This window comes from Diadema antillarum, unplaced genomic scaffold (assembly GCF_040938485.1).
Source record: "Diadema antillarum isolate AM-2024a unplaced genomic scaffold, OU_Dant_1.0 scf00000053, whole genome shotgun sequence".
Taxonomy (NCBI): Eukaryota; Metazoa; Echinodermata; class Echinoidea; order Diadematoida; family Diadematidae; genus Diadema; species Diadema antillarum.
The window spans coordinates 1755483-1778758 of NW_027270942.1; the positions used below are offsets into that span (position 1 = coordinate 1755483).

At 40.9% G+C, this 23276-nt stretch overlaps 1 protein-coding gene across 1 annotated transcript in view; it reads right to left on the minus strand.

Annotated features, from left to right (window-relative positions):
• LOC139715647 (uncharacterized) overlaps positions 1-21426 on the minus strand; it is a 37515-nt gene extending 16089 nt beyond the window's left edge. The window contains exon 1 of the mRNA XM_071627205.1: positions 19988-21426. Coding sequence (XP_071483306.1) covers positions 19988-21316 — 1329 coding nt within the window. The 5' untranslated portion in view covers positions 21317-21426. The remainder of the gene's footprint in view (positions 1-19987) is intronic.
• Between the last annotated feature and the right edge of the window lie 1850 nt (positions 21427-23276).

Here is a 23276-nt window from a genome sequence, read left to right on the forward strand (position 1 = left end):
TCCAATCATACATTTTGACCCGCCAAGCTCTCGCATTATGGCCCGGCACAGCTGTAATTGCGAGCTATATTATGTGCTACAACATTTCGTTCGATTATGCACGTTCATTTACCGGAGCGCGCGGCTCGGGATTGGCAGATCGGGGAAAATTGCATTTCTGCTCGCGGAACACCTGTGCACAGAAATTGCCTCTGGCCAGCGCAGCTTGGGATGTGGTTTACCGTTGCGAAGATGGCAGCGCGTCCTCGACCGTTTTACACCTACGCACAGGAAACGTCGTATATATGTCAGACGTCTCTTTGTCCCAGTCTTCTGACGAACTCGACCCCGTGGCTAGAGTACTGGGCCAAAATTTGACCGTATAAATATAATGTAGGACATGCTGTTTTCTCCGCGATTATCACACCATACACGATTAGCGGCGTCTATTATAGGGTGCAACTAAAATGACTAATTCAAATGTAAAGTACTGTTATGAGCATAAGCCAACGGAATAAAGTGACAAAGCGTGATTGAAAAATATTTTGCATATCCTCACATGGATTCCCTGCTGCCCAGGCTTTTAAATGCAAGTGTACATAATTATTTGAATGACGAGTAAACATATATGAAGTAAATTATGCATCGTTTATGCCACGTAAATTATGTACCTATGCTATGGTATTAGCATAATATCAAATCACAATAGAATCGTTAAAAAACAACCATTTCTCACTTTAATTCCCGTCTCCGGTACAGTACTCATTTGATACCAAGAAATAAGGTTTAAAAAACGTTAGTTGAGTTCGGTGTTGACTGATATGTGTGAGATATTTGTACCTCGATAACTATAAATCGAATACCTCCATACTTATCCATAATTTTACACCATTGGTAAAATCTTATCACGAGCTACAAAGAACTCGTTTCCATACCAAAAATGACACTTTGTCCTCTCAGTTTCATCATAGTTTACATTGATAACTACTTCCTAATTTCTTCTGGAAGTCGGTCACAATGCATCTCAACTGTGAGGTGTGTTCTCAGTGATTAAAAATAAAAACAGACAGAAAGAAACACAGACAGACAGCCAGACAGACAGACAGACAGACAGATGCAGAGTGACCAATGACAAACATCAGCAACTCTTTGATGGGGTCATGGCTATCAGACGATATGAGGAAGAACAGCAACGAACGTTTGTAATCTCCTTTAACATACATAATTATGATTTGCTCTATGTGATGGGAAGTGCCCTGAAGCCTTTATGGGTTCTAGGTACATGAGTGTATGGGCGGGGAGGGGAGAAGGGGGGGGGGGGGGGGTGGGGCGGGATGAGTGAAAGAAAGAGGAAGGAAGAGACTCACACAGGAGAGGGTAGGAAACGTATTACGTGTTCTTACTCCACCTGCTCCGGCGTGATAGATCCAATCACTGTGATCGTAGCTGCCCAAACCCTGCAACCCACACAATCATACAAGGCTCCTTCATTAGCTCGTGTGAATGATTTTTTCTTTAATTTGCTTAAATGAAATGACATGTGCATTAATAGCCCGAGCATGTGTGAAGACAGCAGCCAACGACGAAATAATCAGTTCTGAAACGCAATAGCACAATCAATGTGGTTACAAACTGAAATCTGAACTCTGTAATGAGCGTATCAATACCACCAATTTATAGTTATTTGTCTGGGGCATTAACCATCTTTAGTCTTGGTGCACGTGACGTCAGAAGGCTACCACAATCCCATACAAGTGTATAATACACTGCCACACATCTGGGTTAATCAAGAAGGTTTTTATCAACTCGCGCGAATAGAAGGGGGAATATTCGTGTCTCGAAATGACAATTTTGAAACTCCATTAATGTTCGATCATCTCCAGAGAGCAGGACAACGGAGCGAATCAAGCACATTTCGGGTAGCAAAACTGACAGGATAATTACCCGGTAAGACAGCGGACCACGCGTCCATAGAGACAGCAGTGTCGGGCTATGCAATTTCCTGTTTGTTCTCCCGTTCTTTCCGACGTCGGTCGAAATCGTGACATCAAACTTGACGTTAGTCTCAGGATTCCAGACCCCCTAAGGTTATTTGCCCTATGTTGACTGAAAAATTTGCACATAGGAATACACCCTCTGTCTTTCCCAAAGTAAGCAACTGCAGTGAGTATGACTAAATCAATATCACGTATATGTTTTGCGACAAACTTTTGGCTACTATATTCCCGAACAAAGGGGTAAAAGGAAGGAGGGAAAGGCATTATCGGCTTTAAAGCGTTCAATTCAGTCGCCCACAAGGCAAGTAATAGACTTCAAAACTTTCCAGACTTTCCAGTGGCTCTCCGGTCGCAAGACAGATTCGGAAATCGCACACGTCTTCCAAAAAATGAGATGGGAGGAAAATATGGTGGGGTGGGGGGGGGGGGGGGTGGGGGGAGAGACATGCTCCATCATTACAGATCATTGCAGATGGTGAGCAGCGTCAGAATCGCCCTAACTACGCCTCAGGAAAAATTATAATTCTATCGTGTGGGACCACACTCTTCGCATGTATGTGACGCCGTCACCTGTTCAGATATGCATCATTTGACGTCGGCGCTTTCTTGGGGATCGGAAGTGAGAGGGCTGATGTCGCTCTGGTAGTGTGTGCTATAATGGCGATGGTCTGATATGAAATGACAAAATGAATATGGCGGTAATAAGAAATCTCCAGGCCTTTGGATAATGGCGCCAATGGCTCTCAGACCCATGCAATACAGACGACAATCAACACTGCGAGGGACAGAAAGTGTTATCACGGTCCTGTGATCTTTAATATACACAATTTGTTTCACTTCATTGCCCGAAATTATCTGTATATATCTTTCTCTATGTATCTACCATCCATCGATATATACGTATCTCTCCATGCATCCATCCATCCGTGCATCTACCTTTTCTACCTGAAAATAATCTTATCCACTGCTTACTAAAGATTTTTCGTTTTCTGTTTTCCGTTTTTGCCCTTTCTTCATATTACGTATTAAAGATACTTTAACAAAGCAGGTGCATTTCAGATGTATGCTCGGGAATTCTTAGGCTTCGACATAAGGATCTGTCTTAACAGTGAGTACACAATCTTGTTGACCGAAAAAAAAATCGTATTTCCTCTTTCATCATCCTTATCTTGCTTCCCATCATCTCACCACTACCGTCTATCTTCGCTGCAGTTTCACACTTACCCATATATGCTTGAGCAAAATATGTGCTCTCTCAGGGTAAATTGTATAGGCCTAATACCTATTACATGTACGTGTATGTCGAATTCTACAGGATTTCCATAGCGACTGGAAATGAGACTAGCAGACTGCCAGCTGTGAATTGACGGTGTCAGTTTCTGCACAGGAACATGCGAATAATTTGCATGTGTGCAATGGATGTTAATGTGCACCCACAACGATCAACTCAGATTAGTTCCAAACTCGAATGGAGTAAAAGAGAAGTCCAATTAGTGAATTCACTGGCAAAGCTGGGATACAAGGGGGAAAAATCGCAGTAAGTCGTCCAATCTGATTTTCGTCCACAGCAGATATGCAATTCCGTGAATGCACATGCTTTTCGCAAATTTACACGGAATTTCTCCCGATGATGTAACGACTTCATCACGACTGAGTACAGTAAAAAGAAAACAGTCATCTTATTCAAAATCGAAGGTGATATGGATGTCGATGGAAAAACAAGGAGAAAATCACATGTATACTGACTTTGTATTATTGACTGCATTAAAATCTATATGGAATGTCTCCTCCACGCGCAATCTCAATAATCCGGGCACGATGGCCCTTCATTTCACTGGTCATGATGCCAATTGATCTTGACCTTTGACCTCCAAGATTTTGATTCATAAATTGACTTCATAAATTTGAATAAGATTTTGATAGTTACGTAATAATTTTAGCGCATAGGAAGTATTTCCCGATTCTTATAAGAATATGTCTACTCATCTACCGAAACTAAATAGTCTGAACCTTTTCACTGAGTTTATATTTCTTTCTTTCAATCGAAGATTCCAAACTTCGAACATAATATATGGCTTATGATAGCCTCGCCTTTTGCATTCATCACATTTGATATTTTATCTAACAAGGTTTTCATATCGAATATCTGCTCTCACTGTATAATCTGTTTATCATTCATTTTGTCGTGACATTACAATTGCTTGCATTTATTTTGCAATAAATGCAGAAAAGTATCTGCAAACGAGCAATCAAGAACGGCCCTATAGCATGAACAATCGACTACGAAATCGAAGTCTGATTTTTGACATACTTTGACAGAGTTTTGAACGCTATTTCGTATGATGTAACATCATCAATGTGCGATTTTTCGAGCGCCCAGGCCTTAGTGCCCTTCTGCCGGTCAGGTGACGCAGTGTCATTTCTACCTTGACCTTTGAAGTTACATTTTCATCTCAATAACTATCCATAAAAATGAATCTTATCACAGTTAAAATTATAACTAGAACATGACCTTGCATTCTGAGACTATTCGTTAATGTAAACAATGTAATTACTCTTCATGAGGCACACCATCTATATCATTTTTTTCTACTCGTACAAACGAAATCTGGGGAGCAGAGATGGACGGACAGGTAATTCAGAAAAACAATCCCTTCAGTACCCTTCAATTCAATTCAAAATGATTTTATTTCCATATAAAGTAATACAAAGTAATATACATAACGCTTACATGAGTACACCCTTTTCTGCACCCTTAGGTGGTGCAGGAAATAAAAAACCATTTGCATTTATCATTCAGTATATAAAAATGACCCCTATTATCATCCCTTTATTTCGTATATCTTTTGATTATCACATCTGTGCTCATGCACCCAAATATGACTTGAATTCGGATTACTTCGCTTTGCTCCCTGCAGCAGTAAGACAGTACACTAGGCTTCCTTCCCTCCGAGGAAAAAGAGGACTCTTTCGTAATAATCACCCTCGTCGTCTATCACCTTCCACATCTCGATATCTCAGCCGTATCTTTCCATCTCCGACGCCACCCTCGCGGTTGTCGCTTGGCGCGCCCTTAATTCACTATTCCCCAGACCATCACTACCGTCGGCTCGCAAACCCTTCTGCTGGCTTGGGCCCACTTCCCAGCTGCCACTCGCTCGTGACATTCAACCGTGGCTGATGAACCATACGCACATGGGGGCCACTGCGTAGGGAAAGAGGTGGTGGTGGAGGGGGAAACGGAGAAGGAGGAGGAGGAGGAGAGGAGATGAAGAGGAGGAGGAGGAGGAGGAGGAGGAGGACTCGAGAGATGATGGCACAGGTAATGATGCCTGGGTAGTGTAGTGATGGTGGTGGAAGTGATGACAAGCGGAAGAACACGTACGTCAGTCGTGTATCGGACCGCGTGATCTCACGTACTCCTACTTGCAACGGCAAGTAGGCCTACTGGTTGCTTGATCTTCTTCACACTCAAAAATAGCAATACAACCTTTGACCTCGTGTCCAACTTCCGCTCGAGGACCAATGGCAACCATGTACAACAACTTCAACTTCAACTTCAACTCAAAACAGACCACTTACGTGCCCACTTGAAAGATGAGTAATGAGATATGACAACGCTGCTGATGAAATAAGTATATAGCAACACCATCGACGTCCCATCCCAGACTATCGACAGTCTGCTGAACACAGGCTGAGCACAATACTGAGTATACGGAACTTTCTTTCTTGCGTTCTGCATACATGTAGCTGCTCTCATCAAAAGTAAGAATGCAGTGATTTGATTACTGACTGTATACATGATGCATTCATGCAGAGAGCAACCAAAATTGATGAAAAAACAGAATAGTATGGGGATTTGAAAAGCTATAATCCCCTCTTTTTGTACACACGTACAATGTTTTGAAGAAGATGGTACTTGGCATCATGTAGAGTGAGGTGCGCTAAAGCGCTCTATAGGTTAGTTTATCAATGAATGGAGCTCGTTCCATGGTTTATCCATGGAACTAGTATACTAGTAGCCAAGGGTTATATCTGATGGAAGGTCTGAACTCAACTGCTTGTTTCAAAACTGAACCGTTGTATTTCTGGTTCCATGTATGCGACTTTGATCATTTTGTGTATAAGCAACAGAGGTTACTTACAAGTGTTGATTGTGATGCTGCTGCTGCTAACGGTTACGATTGTGATTAATAATTTTTCCCCCGAGGAAATAAAAGTAGTATCACTGGACTGATTATTATCATCATTATTATGATCACTGTCATAATCGTCTTCATTATTATCATATTCTCATCACGGAGTACATTAATGAGAAAATCAGAACAGCATTCGACAAACACAAACACCGAGAAAACAACACTTCTCTTCCATAATGTTTCATCAATGCAGTTAAGATTTCAGGTCAGACTGGCTGAATGTGACAAACACAGGGATCGATCCGTCTGTATCGAAGGGGCTACCAGGAAACACCAAGAAGAAAGAAAAGTGTCTAACACTCAACACGACAACAGTCGAGGGGTGTAATATATCTTCGTTTAGGCCTCTCATATTGTGTACAATATATAGAAAGAGGTATATATTTTGTTTGATCATCATCAGTATCAGCAGTATGATTGCATGCAATTTTGTCAGGATCTACAAGTTTGGAGGATAGCCCCGAGTTTCCGCACATAACCTCTGACTTCATAATGTTTTTTTTTTGTTGGTTTGTTGCTTTGTTTGGTTGTTTTTTGTTTGGCTTTTTGTTTTTGCTTGATCATAATGAGGAGAAACTAAGAATTGTCCCGAAGTTAGATTAAAGGTACTGTTTACCATTGGGAGCAGTGATTTAAAAAATGTTCGAGATATCACACTGGATGCACATTGTGTAGGTCAGGTGTATCACAAAACATCCTACCATATAAAAAAAAAAATTGCAATAAAGCCTAAAATACAAGGAGAAAGCAGTGTTTTTCTCAATAAACCGTAACTGTAGACGGTTTAGTCTAGAAAAAAAAAATATTATAACTATTGTTCACATTATGCACATCCAACAATATTTTTATTTTAACATTGAGTATACTGATCCAAATTCTTACATTGGTTACTTCTATCCCTAACTCACATTTTAGAACTATTTTAAAGCACTCACATGAAGCTGGGTTTTAAATGGTAATTTATGCCTTTAAGGTGGACAGATGGTGGATATCGTTTTCCTTCAATCTCGCAAACAATATTATTGCTCTATACACAATTCAGTCATTACTGTGGGGTAAACATGATCAATAGCTCTGTTCCATCATTCTTCAGATATATACACACAGAGAAATTACGGTTCTAATTTGCACCCTACAGGGTGCATATCGTTGTAACACCAGCGGCTCCATTTAGGGTTCTATTTTTGGGGGTGCTTATTTAGCACCCTATATTTAACACCATATATGGTGCATATTTGCACCCCTCCATTGGGTTCCCTTTCTGCACCCTTTAGGGTTCATATCGTTGTAACACCAGCGGCTCCATTTAGGGTTCTATTTTTAGGGGTGCTTATTTAGCACCCTATATTCAACACCATATCTGGTGCATATTTGCACCCCTACATTGGGTTCCCTTTCTGCACCCCATATGGTGAACAAAAATTCAGGTGCAAATTTGCTCCCTTTCTGGTTCATATCGTTGTAACACCAGCGGCTCCATTTAGGGTTCTATTTTGGGGGGTTCTTATTTAGCACCCTATATTCAACACCCTATAAGGTGCAAATATGGACCTCTATACAGGGTTCCCTTTCTGCACCTCATACCTGCACCCATTATGGTTCATATTGTTATTGTTGTAATTTTGCACCCTATGGGGTGATAAAGTCACCGCAATATAGGATGCAATACAATTTGCACACGTCTCTATATAGGGTTACCTTTCTGCACCCCATATGGTGAAAATTATAACCTTTTTTTTTAAACCAAAATAATTATATACTGGATGCCTTCACTGACTTCACAAACAATTACCTAATGTCTACTGGATGCCTTCACTGACTTCACAAACAATTACCTAAGGCAACACTCCAGACATGACGCAAAATAGCATGCATAGATTTACACACAGTTTCTCAGTCAATTAAAGACACAATCTTTCGAAAAATGAAGTCAGAGACTTCAATTCAACAACAAATAGAACATAAACATGATGAATACAGTGCATACTTACATATAAATTATTAACATTTTAATATATGTCTAATGGAAGAGGGACAAGTTAACAGCGATTTTCTTTTTCATGGTTTACTTTAAAGTGAACATCAAATATACATTGTATTTCTACAAATTCTAATACGAGATGCATATTTTGTCATAAAAAGGGCAATGTAAATCAAAAATGTATGAAATTTGGTCAGTACATTGAAAAAGAAAAAATATTTGTTCTTTCCATCAAATGATTACTTTTCCTTCTTTTAAAGGAAGTTACCACATTGACAAAAAGCACTAATTCTTTTTATTTAAAAAATCCCTGAAGCTTGTGCAGAGTAATAGTAAACTATGTGACAAACATCTTTCACATTGTCCTTCTACTTCTAGAATGGATCATAGATATGTACCTTGAATTTACCGGTACATCTTAAGCACCTTTATGTGTAATCAAAAGCACCTTTATTACGCTCTTAGACATTAACAGCGATATGTCAACTCTGATTTCTCGTACACAAGTTATTGCCAAAACAATGAAGGGTATGGCAAAGTTCTGTCATATATATTTGAAACTCACTACTTGTACTGACATATTCCATCCAATTCCAAACTTGAGAGCTAGCGAATGTGCGCCATTATACAATTAGTATACTTCACATTTTGTTTTTCATATACAATTACACCAATGATAAGAAAGGTGAAAAAAAAAGAATAAAAAAATGAAGAATGCACATCTAAATTTGGTTACTTTTTTATGCACATAGCTAAAGATATGTCCCAGTTATAAATCTTGGGCAGAATAGCACATCTGAAAACACTTTTCATTGCATCAAATTAACATTAACAATTCCACAGAAAATGTAACCTCAGAAAGGGAAAATAAAGTTAACCAATCAGTGGTATGACAAACTGGACATAAAGAGGAAGGAATATGTCTTGTGAGACAAGTTTAAAAACAATTTTTTTGATACACTGTTGTTGTTTTTTCAAGCGATGGAAACAAGAAGCACATTGTACTCAGTAGACCATAAATATAATTACACAATGTATGCAGTTTAGCCCCAACATTCAAAATATTGTAAAGAGCAGTCGATTTTTCACATTCATAAAGCAGGTATTGGTATTGGCACCATCACAAGCATAATGATCAGAAGCAAAATATATTATTATTACTATCATCATCACTATCATTACTACTATTATTATTATTATTATTATCATTATCATTATTACTACATGTATTACCATCAATATTTTACAGAGATTTATGATCATGCATGAGAAATACCTCAAGTGTTGATGTTACAGTCTCACAACTCTTCCAATCATTTTAACACTTAATTTTCACCAAACCTTACACAAATATATCAGCACTTTATACAACCTACTTAAAGAAAGCTTAAAATTATAATCAGAGTTAGAGGGCAAGTCCACCTTCATATAGACCTACATGTGGATTGAATGAATGCGCAGCAATAAGCCAGTCCGGAGATAGCTCATGTGCACATAGGTACAACTGACCTTTCATTTTTCTCAGTTGGTTAGGCACTTCACTCAATTCAAAGTGACATAATGCAGCAGCTTGCCCACCATAGCCATTTATGGAACTCATATTCAAACAAAGAATGAACCTAACCAGTGTAGATGAAGTGACCAGTATGGTTCGTCAATCAACACTTAGGGAATCATCTATTTTATTAAGTGCTGTTTTGAATATGTTAACAAACTTTTTTGTGTGTTAACATTGCCAAATACCAGGCTTGCTGTCAAGTGGATGTACTGGCAGGCACCATTTATAAGGATTCCATGAATAATCCTTGCATTACAGATGCTTATCTCAGTGAAATTAAAAAACCAACCTGTCTCTCGGTACAAATAACCTTTTTCCGCACATGCTCAAACTGGTACCCCGAACTGGCTTATACTATTAGAACACATCAGTAAAAAAAAGTGAAAAGCGGACATTCAGTTCAAAAGTTAATAATCTTTAAATCATTTGTGCAGTCGCAGCAGAGTGAGAAGAGTTTATGATGTCACATGCGTAGAACAATTCAAGGAAAACCTAAAGAGAATTTCACTTTTTTTTTCTTTTAGGTAAAACATGCACATTTCCTCAACAAGTCACTGACGTATGTAAGGGTAATGATAATACATGTAGTTTCTGCCTTCTTAAAGAGTGAAGTCCAGTGTTCTTTTATATGCAAAAAAAGTAGATATGATATGTTGAGTTTTCTCAGGTTTTGGAACAAACTCTATTTTTCAATCCTTATATACATAAAGGGTTTGTGAGAAAATCATGCTTCTGTCAAGTGTCACAAAGCTACTCCACTTATGACATTGCATTGCCAGAGATTGCCCAAAATTGACATACATTGTGTGGCTGTCTACTACAAAAAACAGCAGGCGACTTATTTTTTTTTTTGTTCCCTACTTAAACAATCAGTTCAAAGTGTGCATGTGTTATTGAAGCACTGAGGCTATCGATGGTGAAGAAATATCTAATATATAAACAATACAAACTAACCCCATCTAGTATGAAATATAATGGAAAGCATAATTTGAGTATTTCATATCCATTAGCAGATTCATATTTTCATCCATAATCCACCCCCCCCCCCAAAAAAAAAAAAAAAAAAAAAAGATAAAAGTGAATAGAAGTCAAGTTCTCTTTAGGTTGTGTTTAAATTTTTAATTTGCCAGTTCGTTCTCTTGTATTTTTCTATTATATATTTCTTTAGAGTATTCTTGTAAATATTCAAGCCCAGTGCATTCTAAGAAAGGGAATAACCTGACAACAGTTTAGAAGACAGAATAAATAGTTATCGTTATCTATGAAATTAGACATTTTCACATATATTTTGCAAAAAAAAAAATGCTAATCTTCATTTCATGGAGTGGCTTCATACTCACCCTCGGCTAAAAACAGGGAGGTGATTACTTTCTGGATTAAAATGGAAAGATGTTTCTAGAGCCGTGGTGTTTAGCAATTCTAATGGGGGGGGGGGGGGGGGGGGATTCAATGTGACCCGTCTCAAATTTTGTATGGTTTAAACATACATGACATAGCCTATGACATAGGAGTCTCATTATTATGCCTCTGCCCTGAATGGTGCCGGAGGCATATGTTTTCAGGTTGCCTGTCTGTCTCCCGGTCTGTGCGGATGTATCTACGGAAAAATTGATGGGCTTTCATCAAACCTGGTTCAGGGATACTACATGATGCTGATGATCTTATTGGCTTTTGGACTATATCTGCTAAAAGTCAAAGAAAATTTGAAAATAACGTTTTTGCTACTTCTCTAGTCAGGGAAATCGGTGTACTCGTGTGTACTGGTTGGTTGGCGCATTCAGTTGGGTACAGCAAGGTTTCATCCTCTGCTTTCACAGGAAAGCCGACTCCCAACTTCTTGTTCTCGTAGTCAAGGTATATCTGATCCTCTGCTTCAGCAACCTGCAGCTTGGTCTTCATAGCTAATCTCATCTTACGCTGCATAAGTCGAAACTCCTTGAGCTCTAGTTTTTGATGCGTTTCTATAGCACCTGCTTCAGCTGCCAAATAGTATGCCCTTCTGGCCATCACTCTCAGAAGGACTGGCATGGCTTCCACACTGACTCAACGAGGAACCAGGATTGACATCCTGAACATCTTCCATCTCCAGCTCTGGCATCCTATATGGCTCACCAGTCTCTCGAGGTTGACCTGCATCACTCATCCTGAAGACCATTATTGAACTTGATGCATAGTGAACTCGATGATGAATAATCACAGGTCCCTTTGGCCCAGTATGAGACCAAGCTAACACCATGCATCAGCATGGATCAGCAAGGCTCAACCTGTAATTGAATAAAACAAAGTTCAACATACAATCAATATTGGAATATCTACCTGCTAAAGTATGGGATCAAGTAGTTGTACTTCTGAAGTGATTTACCGTTTACATACCTTGTTTGTGTGACTTATTTTATGTCATGTCTAGCACATGCAACTTCTCCCGTAGATATTATCTAAATTCACATATCGTGTATCATTGCTTATGCTCTGTGACTATGGCATTGCTAATTTATAACACACATTCTATTTTCATTGATAGACAACAAGGAGTCAAGGCCAACCTAAATTTTCTGACTTCAATCTTCATACATGTCTTAAATTCTCCTAAATGAACCAGGAACGCTATTTTTCTTCATTAGGCACATCATACATGCCTACATCGTTCTTCGTGTCAACTTCACAGAAACCAATATCCAACTGAGCCTCAACTCGGCTCAAACGTAATAATTCCTATTAACGAATATGATGCGACTATATCCGGTCACCTATTTACGTACGTACCTTGGTAACTGCGTCCAGCAGCCCCATACGCATAGCGTAATTACGCTATGGCTATGCGTATGGGGCTGTTGGTCGTAGTTAGTACCTTGGTTGAGGCTTTCCGTATTACCGTGCACTTTCATTGACTTATTCGCTATGCTTTACTGTATGTACCTGATATGTATGATCGCACTTCTGACACATGTTAGTACACATGTACCTCGATACAACTCTTTCGCATCAGTTTTCACCACTCAGCATTCGATTAGCATAATTCACACATATCATCATCGATTACTGTGAAATATTTTCAACGGAATTATAGTACAACTATCTACTCACAACGTTTGGCTCATCAAAAAGATTAATTCATCATCCCAACCTCACGGTCGTCTGTCCATTTCAAACGAGGAACGTCAGTAGTATGCACGTACGTATACGTATACCGCGCGACCAACGGCGTGGCGTGCGCATGCGATTTTAGCTTTGCCATTGACCAAGTGCTGAACGGTCCACGCGTGCACGCATAATACGTGTACTCTATGATAACGTCATTGAAATGATATTCTTGATTCCGGTGCGAGAAGAAAAAACAAATGTTTAATTCAAGTAGTAATTTTTTTAGTACAGTATTACTGATGACACTGTTACTCTTTAACAACGTGTAGTTATATTTTCAAATAAAAATATACGATAATATCCAAAAATAGTGTGGCATTTCAAGCAAACACCATTTAACACCCACATGTCAGCTTTCGGGAAAGACTATGGAATGGTTCCAAATTCGAACCCTTAAGACTTGGCTCCCTTTAGGGTTCGGATTTGCACCCCTACACCCATCCCGAACCCTATAAGGTGCCTTTTAGTTAGATTTGCTCGTAGGGTGAAAATATGAACCCTAATAGAACCCTAATTTCTCTGTGTGTACGTTGCAGACATAACGGTTCGTCCTAACATCGTGGCATCAGAAGGAAACTTTATAGCATGTGGAAACAAATCTATCGCGAGATGATCTGATTGGATTTCAGCAGCGACTTTCATTGAGCTATATAGCCGTGGATGAGCTTCTTCAACTGAAGCAGGGAGGTGGGAGATCACCCCCCCCCCCCCAAACCAACCCACCTGTGGAAGAACAGTCGTATTTTGCAAATTAGAATTATGGCTGAACGGGCAAACTGTATGTAAAGTTCTTGCAAATTTATCTGAGGACGGAAATAAAAACAAGAAACAACAACAACAACAACCTCATTGGTTCCCTGCAAGAACCCCACTGGTTCCCTGCAGAGCGTCAGGATTTGGACAAGAAAATACATGTAGGCCTAATGTATAACTGGAAGTCACACTAGATCACGCAACTTTGCGTTGTTGACGAAAGGCACTGGAGGACACCTGGCCGAGTGAGGGGTGACGAAAAGACGATGACGAAAAGACGATGATGAGAGAACGTGCTGAGTGATACCGGTAAATTAATGCAGCCCTCGGCAAACAATGACGACACGGCAGCGGTCAGTCCTCAAACGGCAATTTGCGAGTCACATCAATGTGCTTTGTAATTGAGTGGTTCAATTATTTCCGGTGCTGATATTGAATTGGGGGCCAGCGACATTAGGAAATAGTGTGATGTGACACTGCATCACAGGCAATGAAAGCCAAGACGAAGATGGCGAGATGATATTGAAATCAAACTTGACTTCGACATGCAGTTATATCAGAATGATTGAAGGCAACTCCTCCCTATCGTAACTTGTATTATGCTTGTAAACAAAAATAGCATATTACATTACAATCAAAGTACAATATTGTACTCTATAATTCTCTTTATGTCAGAATACGTAATGTCCACTAACGGTTACATCTACTAAATCACATACACAGTAAAAATAATGATGTATAGTGTGAGTATAGGGCCTACTTCTTTTTTTACGTGTTCACATTATATCGCTGTAAACTATGCGCAGTTTAACCGCCTAGCTAAGATACGTGCATGATTAAATGCCTCTGGCATCATTCGGGTCGGAAGCATGATAACATCATCGTTATAGAGACCATTATTGAATTAGATAGAATTGAATATGGGGACAAATAAAATGAACGAACCGGTAACAGGAACCAAACGCGTTGAGGAACGGATCGTCATTAGTATAGTAGTCTCTCTACCAGACAAACGGAAAACGCAAAGTGTACTGTACATAGGGTGAAACATCATCATTATGAGAGAGATGTCCGTAAAGCAAACATCTTATACATTGTACTGTGGAATCGACTTGATGGAAATTCAAAATTTCTAACAACACAGAATGCCAAGATCCCCTCAGAATTCAGAGGTTTACTGCACATCATTTTGACCGAGGCGACGATTATCACAACTTGTCAGAGTGATATTTAGAACACACATTCGCAGGCAGCCAGTCTCCTAAATTTGTTGCTCATCTTCTGTGCGAATTTTGGACATTTTCTTGTGTCGGCTCCATGTCATGTTTGGGGTGGGGTGCGTCTGTAATTCGATACTGAAGATGTGACAAGACCAGCTCGGGTCTCCTTTCCACTTTCCACCTCTCTGTTGACACTTGGGGAGGACTTTTCACTCAGCCTTCTAACTAGACCTCCTGACTCGTCTATAGTACCTCCTTGGTTTTTAAGACGCAGTGAACTTCTTCGAGTGAAGGTTGGGATGTTGTGGGGGGGGGGGGGGAGGGGGTGGGTGGGTGGCGGCAGGACAGGGATGAGTGAGCAAGGAAGTGGCGCCACTTGCTCGCGCGTTTTGGAGTCGATCATAAACTTCAGCCATCGGGTCTTGTCTGAAGTCTCATGTTCAGGATCTTCTTCCAATTGTCCAAAAACGACATTGCCCTATCGAATGTTGACAGATTTACGCGATGACTGTCATACTTATTAGGATGTTAATTTGTTTGACATGTGTGTTGAATAGGTAACATCGCGCTAGTCAGACCTGAACGGAAATCAGACAAGGGACTTAATAACAATTTTAGAGTTAACGGACGACTCATAATCACAAATCACGTCCAACAGTAAATTCTGCAATACTTAGAGTTAGCGTAACAAGTACATCTGGATACTTAATGTGTTCGTTGTTCTGCTGAGAGAATGGTCATCGAAGGTATAGATTTAATTGCTTGGAATCAGTTACCTATTGAGTTAAGGCAACACTGTCATCTCCAGAAACATTCAAATCCAAACATAAAACGTATCTGTTCCTCTCACACTGAGGACTATAATTGTAATCTATAATGTTCGGAACAATTGCATTCTTTATCTGGTATGTGTTTGTTTGTTGTTTGCCATTTTCTTCTATTTTGTCAAGTTTGAACATGCATATGATAATTATCTATCTTTTCATCTTTTGAAGCGCCATGAGCACCGAAAAGTGGACCTGTGCGCTAAACAAGAAGCCACTATTATTATCATTACTATTATTATCACAATTAGTATTATTATTATGATGATGATAATGATGATTATAATAATAATAATCATATAATTATTATTATCATCATCATAATTATTATTATTCTTTAATGTCCAATTTACAATGCGTATATATCGAGGACGATAACGCGTCTCTCCCAGAACCACTACCTCGAAATTCCATTTGTCCTGTACACAACGAAATTGCGCGTGAGTACAAGGACGAAAGGAAGTGCGCTGAGCGGAGTTGAAGGAGCAGTGGCTGCTAATTTCTGAAGTTACGGCCCAGGACGAAACGCGAAACGAGATGTTCAAGTAGCTGGTCAACACGGCAAACAGCTGTGAAGTGGCAGAGAGGCAGAAAGGAGAAGAATAGTCGCTCGCTCTCAGCAAGTGACAACACTTTTCCCTCCCTTCTATCTCTCCTCCCCCCCCCCCCCCCCCCGTCTCCCGTCTCTCTCATTTTTCCTTCTGTATCTCGACCGCGATGCATCCAAAGGCGTTGTCTCCACGCGCTTGCTCTATGGCCTGCCTCCAGCTTTTTGCGGTGGACAGTATTGATGAAGGGGGTGGGGTGGGAAGTGTAATTATTATGTTTCATTTCACTCCGCTTCATACAGGCGTGTCGCACACATTCGGCTAGTGCGACAAAGGGCCAAGAAGGCACGTCCATCTCAAAATGAATTTGTTTCAAGTCTGCATTGATTCCATTATCAACGATAGTTATCGAAATTTAAATCATCATGACGTTCGAACGGGATGGACAGTCACTATAAGAGGAGTACATCTGCCTAAACATGAAGTACTCTAGAATAAAAAGACAACAACATATCGCTATGCATGCCATCATGTATTGAAACCAAGACCCGATTCTATGGCAAAATCATGCTGTTTGTGGGTGAATATTCAGACTCCATCATCCCCCGCTAAAAGTAAAACAAGTGTGTGTGTGTGTGTGCGTGTGTGCGCGCGTGTGTGTGTGTGTGTGTGTGTGTGTGTGTGGGCGGGGGGGGGGGGTATTATTCATCACATAGTTTGCCTTACACCAACGATGTGATTTTGACATACACTATTTCTATTCTCTCATTCTATTACAACAGTGTCTATAAAAAAAAAAAACATTTCCTGTGGTCTTCTTGCCGTGTTTTTTTTTCTTGCTGAAATACCCTATAATATTCTTATAATAAATGTGTTGAGTGATATCTTTGGCGATTACTTAATGTGAAATTAGGAGGAAATTTGCAGTTGACCTATCTAATTAATGAATAATTTGTCAGCGCAGAGAGGTTGTAAACTTGCTCGGAGTATACTACATGGCCTCGTTTCATTAAAAAAGATTGTAAGGATAGAAATTCTTGCCAGAGTAGCATTAGCAAGTTCTAATATAGCAACAGCCAATCAGGAAACTGGTTTCTTGTCACTGGAATGACACTTGTCATTGCAGCAAGAGTTGCCTGTCATAGCAACTGTCTACAGAATGAAGTTCTGGTATAATCTGTATACAGTTATGGAAGAAGACGAACTGGAGGGAGAAGACAACAACGTCGACGATGCGGACGATGAACGAGGGAAAAAAGACGACGAAGAAAAATAAGAAGATGGTAAAGAAGGAGAAGAAGAGGGAGAAAATGATGAAGGAGAAAAGAAGGAGAAGGAAAATAAAGAGCTGTTATGCCTAATTTTCGAGTGTCTTGACCAAACCGATCTACATCCAAACGACAGCGGTTTCACCCACGCACTATGCAACTACATGTCTCAAATGACCAGATGTGAAATCTACACGATGAAGTAACGAGCGACGACAAAAGCAGTTATCTCGCAAACACTTTATGGTTTCCCTTTCACAACGATGTATATCAGAGGCATCGAACTGTATAAGGAAGGAATGACTCCACTGGTATACAACTGATGAAAAGGGTGAACAGATCCAAACACTCACTACCTAAAATCGCCCAACCCCATTTAAACATCACCAAAATACCAATTGATACGCATTTGCGATCATTAGAATATCAGCGAGGAAGACATGAATGCAATTATTGTCGAATATTGTGATATCACTGACGATTCCACAATATGGCATTCTGCTTCCCTAGAGGGAAAAAAATATCAATAGAAGGGACGGATTCAACAGTGAACATGGTTTCTTTGGTATACATGTATGAGAGCACAAAACTGGTGTCAAATTCTGGAATCGAGAATTAAAATGTTGTCATCAGGCTGAAATGAAGGAGAACAAACAGTAAAAATTACCCACTTTTTACGTTATGTAGCCAAATGTTCATGTGCTTATGTGTGCAAAGACATGGTCAACATTGCAGCAAAAGGATCATGTCTTATGTATGCTTATCGCTTATTTACTTCCATGCCCAAGATCATTATCTTTTTAGGAATGCCCACCTGCTGACTAGGGCTACGTGAACATAAAATCATATTTGTGGTTGCATAATTGTGTTCAACAGGTGTGCCCTTTGACCGTTTGCTCCTATTGTTCGGGAGTGGAATGAAAAGACGTTGATCACTCGCGCGAGGTCTTTTCCCCGTCTACCCAGATGTCCGTAAGAGCGTAATTAGCCTTTCATCAAGATCCTTTTCCTGTTTATTCACCGATCACCCATTTTTCTCACCAGATATCTAATCTCTTAATAGTCTAACGGGATATTGACATCGGTCGAGGATACCCTTATGGCTTACGCTGTGACTTTTCACTGATAATGTCAGATATCATTTGGTAAATTTTCTGCTCACTGCGGAATGATCAAGATCTTTCAAAATATGCAATAAATACACTCAGCAAGCCAAAAAAGGGGAATACTGTCAGCAATTCATCTAATTCACAGATCACGTGAAAATGTAGCACCTGTTCGTCAATCATATTCCATAGATTTACGTGAAGTCGTGACGAATCCCGCCAGCGTCGAGAATGTTTTCCTCACTGCTTTCTTCATTCATTGGGGATATGGATAGTGGGACTGGTGAACATAATCTATTTCAGTTCATAACAAGCAAGTTGGTGACTTGGTTTCTTTTGGTAGGCATCCCCCAAAATCGCGTAATAGATCATTTCGGAACCTATGCGTGCTTTGCTCACAAAAGTTGCCCCAACAACCACAAAACTCGCAAAAGGCTTGCCCTTGCTAGCAAGAATTGGTGAATTCCTGCCTTGTTAATTTATTGGAAGGAGCAGGTGAATGAAATGGTTCGTTTACGAGGCTGTAGGACAAGATTAATGAATCGTAATACATTCATTGCATTACAGAAACTGTCTATTGACTATCATGGGACGACATCGTAACGAAGTAGTAATACTGTCAGTTTTCAGGAAAATGGACCGATAACTACAGCGAAGGCTAAATATTTTTGTTAATCAGAGCAAGTGTGTAGTATTTCACATCAGAAGTCTAGCAATTAAATAATGCAAAGTTGAGTTGCCAAATAAAGATGGCTGTATGCGTTATAACCCATAGCGGGATCATTCACTTACAACTAGTTATATTGATCAGTGGCGGATCCAGAGGGGGCGCAACCGCCGCACGCTACCCTCCTTTATTTTTCGTTAAAAACAAAAGAAATAAAAAGAAAAAATGAAATGAAGCCCGGAGGTGGCACCAGAAATAATTAGTTACGCCCCCCCCCCCCCTTTACAGACTTTCTGGATCCGCCCCTGTTGATGAACAAGTTCACATCACATTCACATGCCATGTGAATAGCAAAGATAAAAAAAAAGTTACAGGGAGGACAATCCCATGATTAATGAAGCGTTTCAAACTCTTTAAGGTTTTGTTTTTGTTTTTGATAAATCCTGTATTCACTGACGTAATTACTGCGGGTATGTTAACACATACTAATTGTACACGTATTAACAATACAGCATAGGAATCACATTATTTGGAGATATACATTCCTAACTTGACCTCTCTGTGTCCTTTTATCATGACCATAATGTTTTATGAAGACCTACGGTGCTATCACATTTTCATTACAATCTAAAATTGTTAACAAGATGGACACTATTTCATTTCACAAGCGTTCAAAGATGGCACATCGTGCAAAAATGGAATACAAAGATGAGGATATTATAGACAATATTCACTATTCAACCAACCTTTCGTCTTTTTGATCTCCCCTCAGCTTGTAGCGTGTGGGTGCAGAGGTCAACGCAGTCCTCGAAGCTCATCGCCTGTTGCTGGTCGTCGGAGCTGTAATCGAGGTCGGCCAGTTTGGCCAGTGCTAGGATGTAGCTGCATGCGATCCTGAGAATGGCGAGCTTGGACAGTTTCTGGTTGTGGGAGTACGAGGGGACCGCCCGCCGGAGTCCTTCGAAAGCCGCGCTAATGGTATGCACTCGGTTGCGTTCTCTGGCGTTTGCCACAATCCGGCGCGACCGACTAAGATTTTTGTATGATCTCTGCTGCTTTTTCGACCCTTTCGATGACGGGGACGTAGATGAGGACGACGATGTCGATGTCGACGGTGAAGTTTTTCCATTCTTTGAATCGCAGTGGAGATCGGGACTGCTAGAAGGACAATCGGGATCGAGGGCGAGTTTTTGGTTGTGCGCGACGGCGAATCGGGGCTGGCCATGATGGAGGAAATCTGGGTCGTTGATGTAAGAACTTGACTCGTGATCCTCCGCGTCGTAGTCCGGCGTGAACTTCAAGCGATAGTCTCTTTCCAAAGCCATCAAATTACTCTGGCTTTGCAGTTCACTTGATAAGGTCTTGAAAGAATGTGCTGGCTGTTGTTTCTGCAAACGATTTCCGGTATCATGCAAGTCCCTGGCATCATTGACGAAGTCACGTTGCACCGCTAATGATTGAGGACGGGGCCTAATGACAGACGGAATTGCTAAAACAACACGATTATTACCACGCTTTTTCTTTCCAACGCTTAAATCCTCGGGTTGGCATGTTACATCATCGAGTTGGTCCTGCCCATGATTGTTGTCCATATCAACTTTGCTATGTATACTCTTGAGCGGGGAATGGCTACTACGAGGTGAAGATTCTCGTGTTGTCCTGCCTGAACAATCCAGAGCGATTGCTTCACTCTTTAATTTACTCCTTACAAAGACCTCGTCGTCGATTTGATTATGTTCACTGTAACCGTCGGTATCTACATTAACATCACCCTCATCTTCATCATCATCATCATCATCATCATCCATGGCGTCGGCACTGATGTCGGCATTATCTTCATCCATCCTCACCACATTTAATATTTCACTGTCAAGTCGTCGGGGATCGCTCTGTTTTCGTCTGCTCCTTCTGCTGGTGGAACCCCCTGCCACCGACCCCGCCCCTTCTCCACCGTTCGTTCGATTGGTAGGCGAGGATTCCTGGTCACCATTACCGGAACAAGTTTTTCCGACGTTCTCTGGACGCGGACCTCCACCTCCTTCGCCATCGCTAGCACTGTCTGAGTGTGCCATCATCACGAGAACAACTTCCTGACCTTAATAAGGAGAAATCGATTGACGGATACTCGTACATCCGACTGATTTAAGGGATAATCCGTATTTGGAGCAGACCGCTAAAAAAAGTACCTGGCTCTGCAAGCGGCTTCAGAGGTCCTGGGCTTACATCTCTCTTGTGAAGCACTGATTGCTGGTTACGTGCAGCATTCTCGAGTGCCGAGAAGCCAACTTACGGCGTCTCGCTCGTAAGCAGGTCGACTTGCGGTGTGTTCTTATCACCTTTACAATGAGTAAACTGATCGTTGTAAGAAAGCTGAACAAATAACATTTGGTGCGGCGCAGAAAGAAAAGGGGGAGTCGAGAAAGCCTACACACAGCGAAGCAATACACACATACACACAGATCAACACTCACCGCCCCGCCAACGGGGGGCCCCCGCTGCTTTTGCCCAGATGTTCCGTGTCACTGGATTGCTTGTTGCATGCAAATCACGCATAATATGCGCAGGGTAATCCATACCCGATTGTTATCAGGCGCGGGGGTAACGGACGGTGCTCAGCTGTGCTGGCCGAAGTCTATTCACTCGCCCTGTCCTTGTAACAACACGCCCCAACAAGATCCCCGTTTGGACTATGATCTCACCGCCGAGGCTGGCCCACCCGACACCTTCACGGTTACTTCATCGCGAGACGTGATGTGGAATTCCGGAGTGTTTTACTTTTTTTTTTGACAGCAGACGCCGAGGTTACTCACTCAGAACAGCAAGTTCGCTAGACATCTACATCTATTTCACATTCCAAGTTTGCATTTGTGGAGAAACACTCCAGCAATAATATCACACAATGATGACTTATGATGATTGTCAGTCAAAAAATGTTGATTTGTACGCTAGTCTCGCCATTTCATTCAAGCCCCTCTGTATCCACGGTAACCAAGTCACAATGGAGTGGACTGAGCTCACTATTAGAAAGCAAAATCACGACGAAGTGCTAGTCGACGAGTTCCGACGAGGTGGCTGATGCTTATGGATTGAGCATCATGCCAAACAGCTTCCGATATCGTGGTGACGAGGCGGAGGCCGCGGTTATTAATGATCTACCAATAAGTCTGATCGCCGAGCGAGAGAGGGAACGAGCGATCAGAGATTGTATTCCCGAGGCCGTTACGAGGTCGAGCCACCGATAGGCAACGCCAGATGTTAGTTCGCGAACTCTCGCGCCCGTAATTATTCATTATCGGCGAACGAACGAGATATATAATATATTAGGAGGGCTTACCAGAGATTATTCCTGTTTGGACACTGATTACATATTTGGCGAGTCGATCCGCGCTAACAATATTCTTACTGGCTTGTTATTGTAGTTAGTGGAGTCATCTCCAGTCTAATCTGATAACGACCGAAATCAGTTAACGAGATATTGACCCTACTTCAAGAAAAGTCTGCTTCTCGCACTGAAAATCCAGACTGGTCTAGTGCTTCCTGCGCTTTCTCTTTTTTTTTTATCGCATGTGAACTACGATTGCGGTTATCATTGTCTAATGAGTGACGCTTACATTCACATTTTGTATTCGTGATGTTATTTCCGAGAGAGCATACCCTGAAAGATTTGCTCACTCTCATCTACACACATACACACATGAGTCTAACGTGCAAAAGCCTTGCTCATGCAAGCTGTTTGATTGACATTTTACTCTGACATCTTTCCCATGATCATTTTGGTTACAGACGTTCATCCAAACTCAACCGATGCTGCTAACGCATTATACATTGGTTTCTTTCCTGTCATAGAAAGTGTAAATCATTTTACCCTCTCGGAAATGGGAAATGATTGCAATCCGGTCTGCGGCGTCGCAGACTAAGCCCCTCTCCTTTGGACACCTGTGCATAAGCAATCAACCCGTTCGCTTTGTGCCAACAGCCAACAAAAGGCAGCTTCGTGATGAGGGGCCGTAATAAACACCGCCGCTGGCTCGCTTC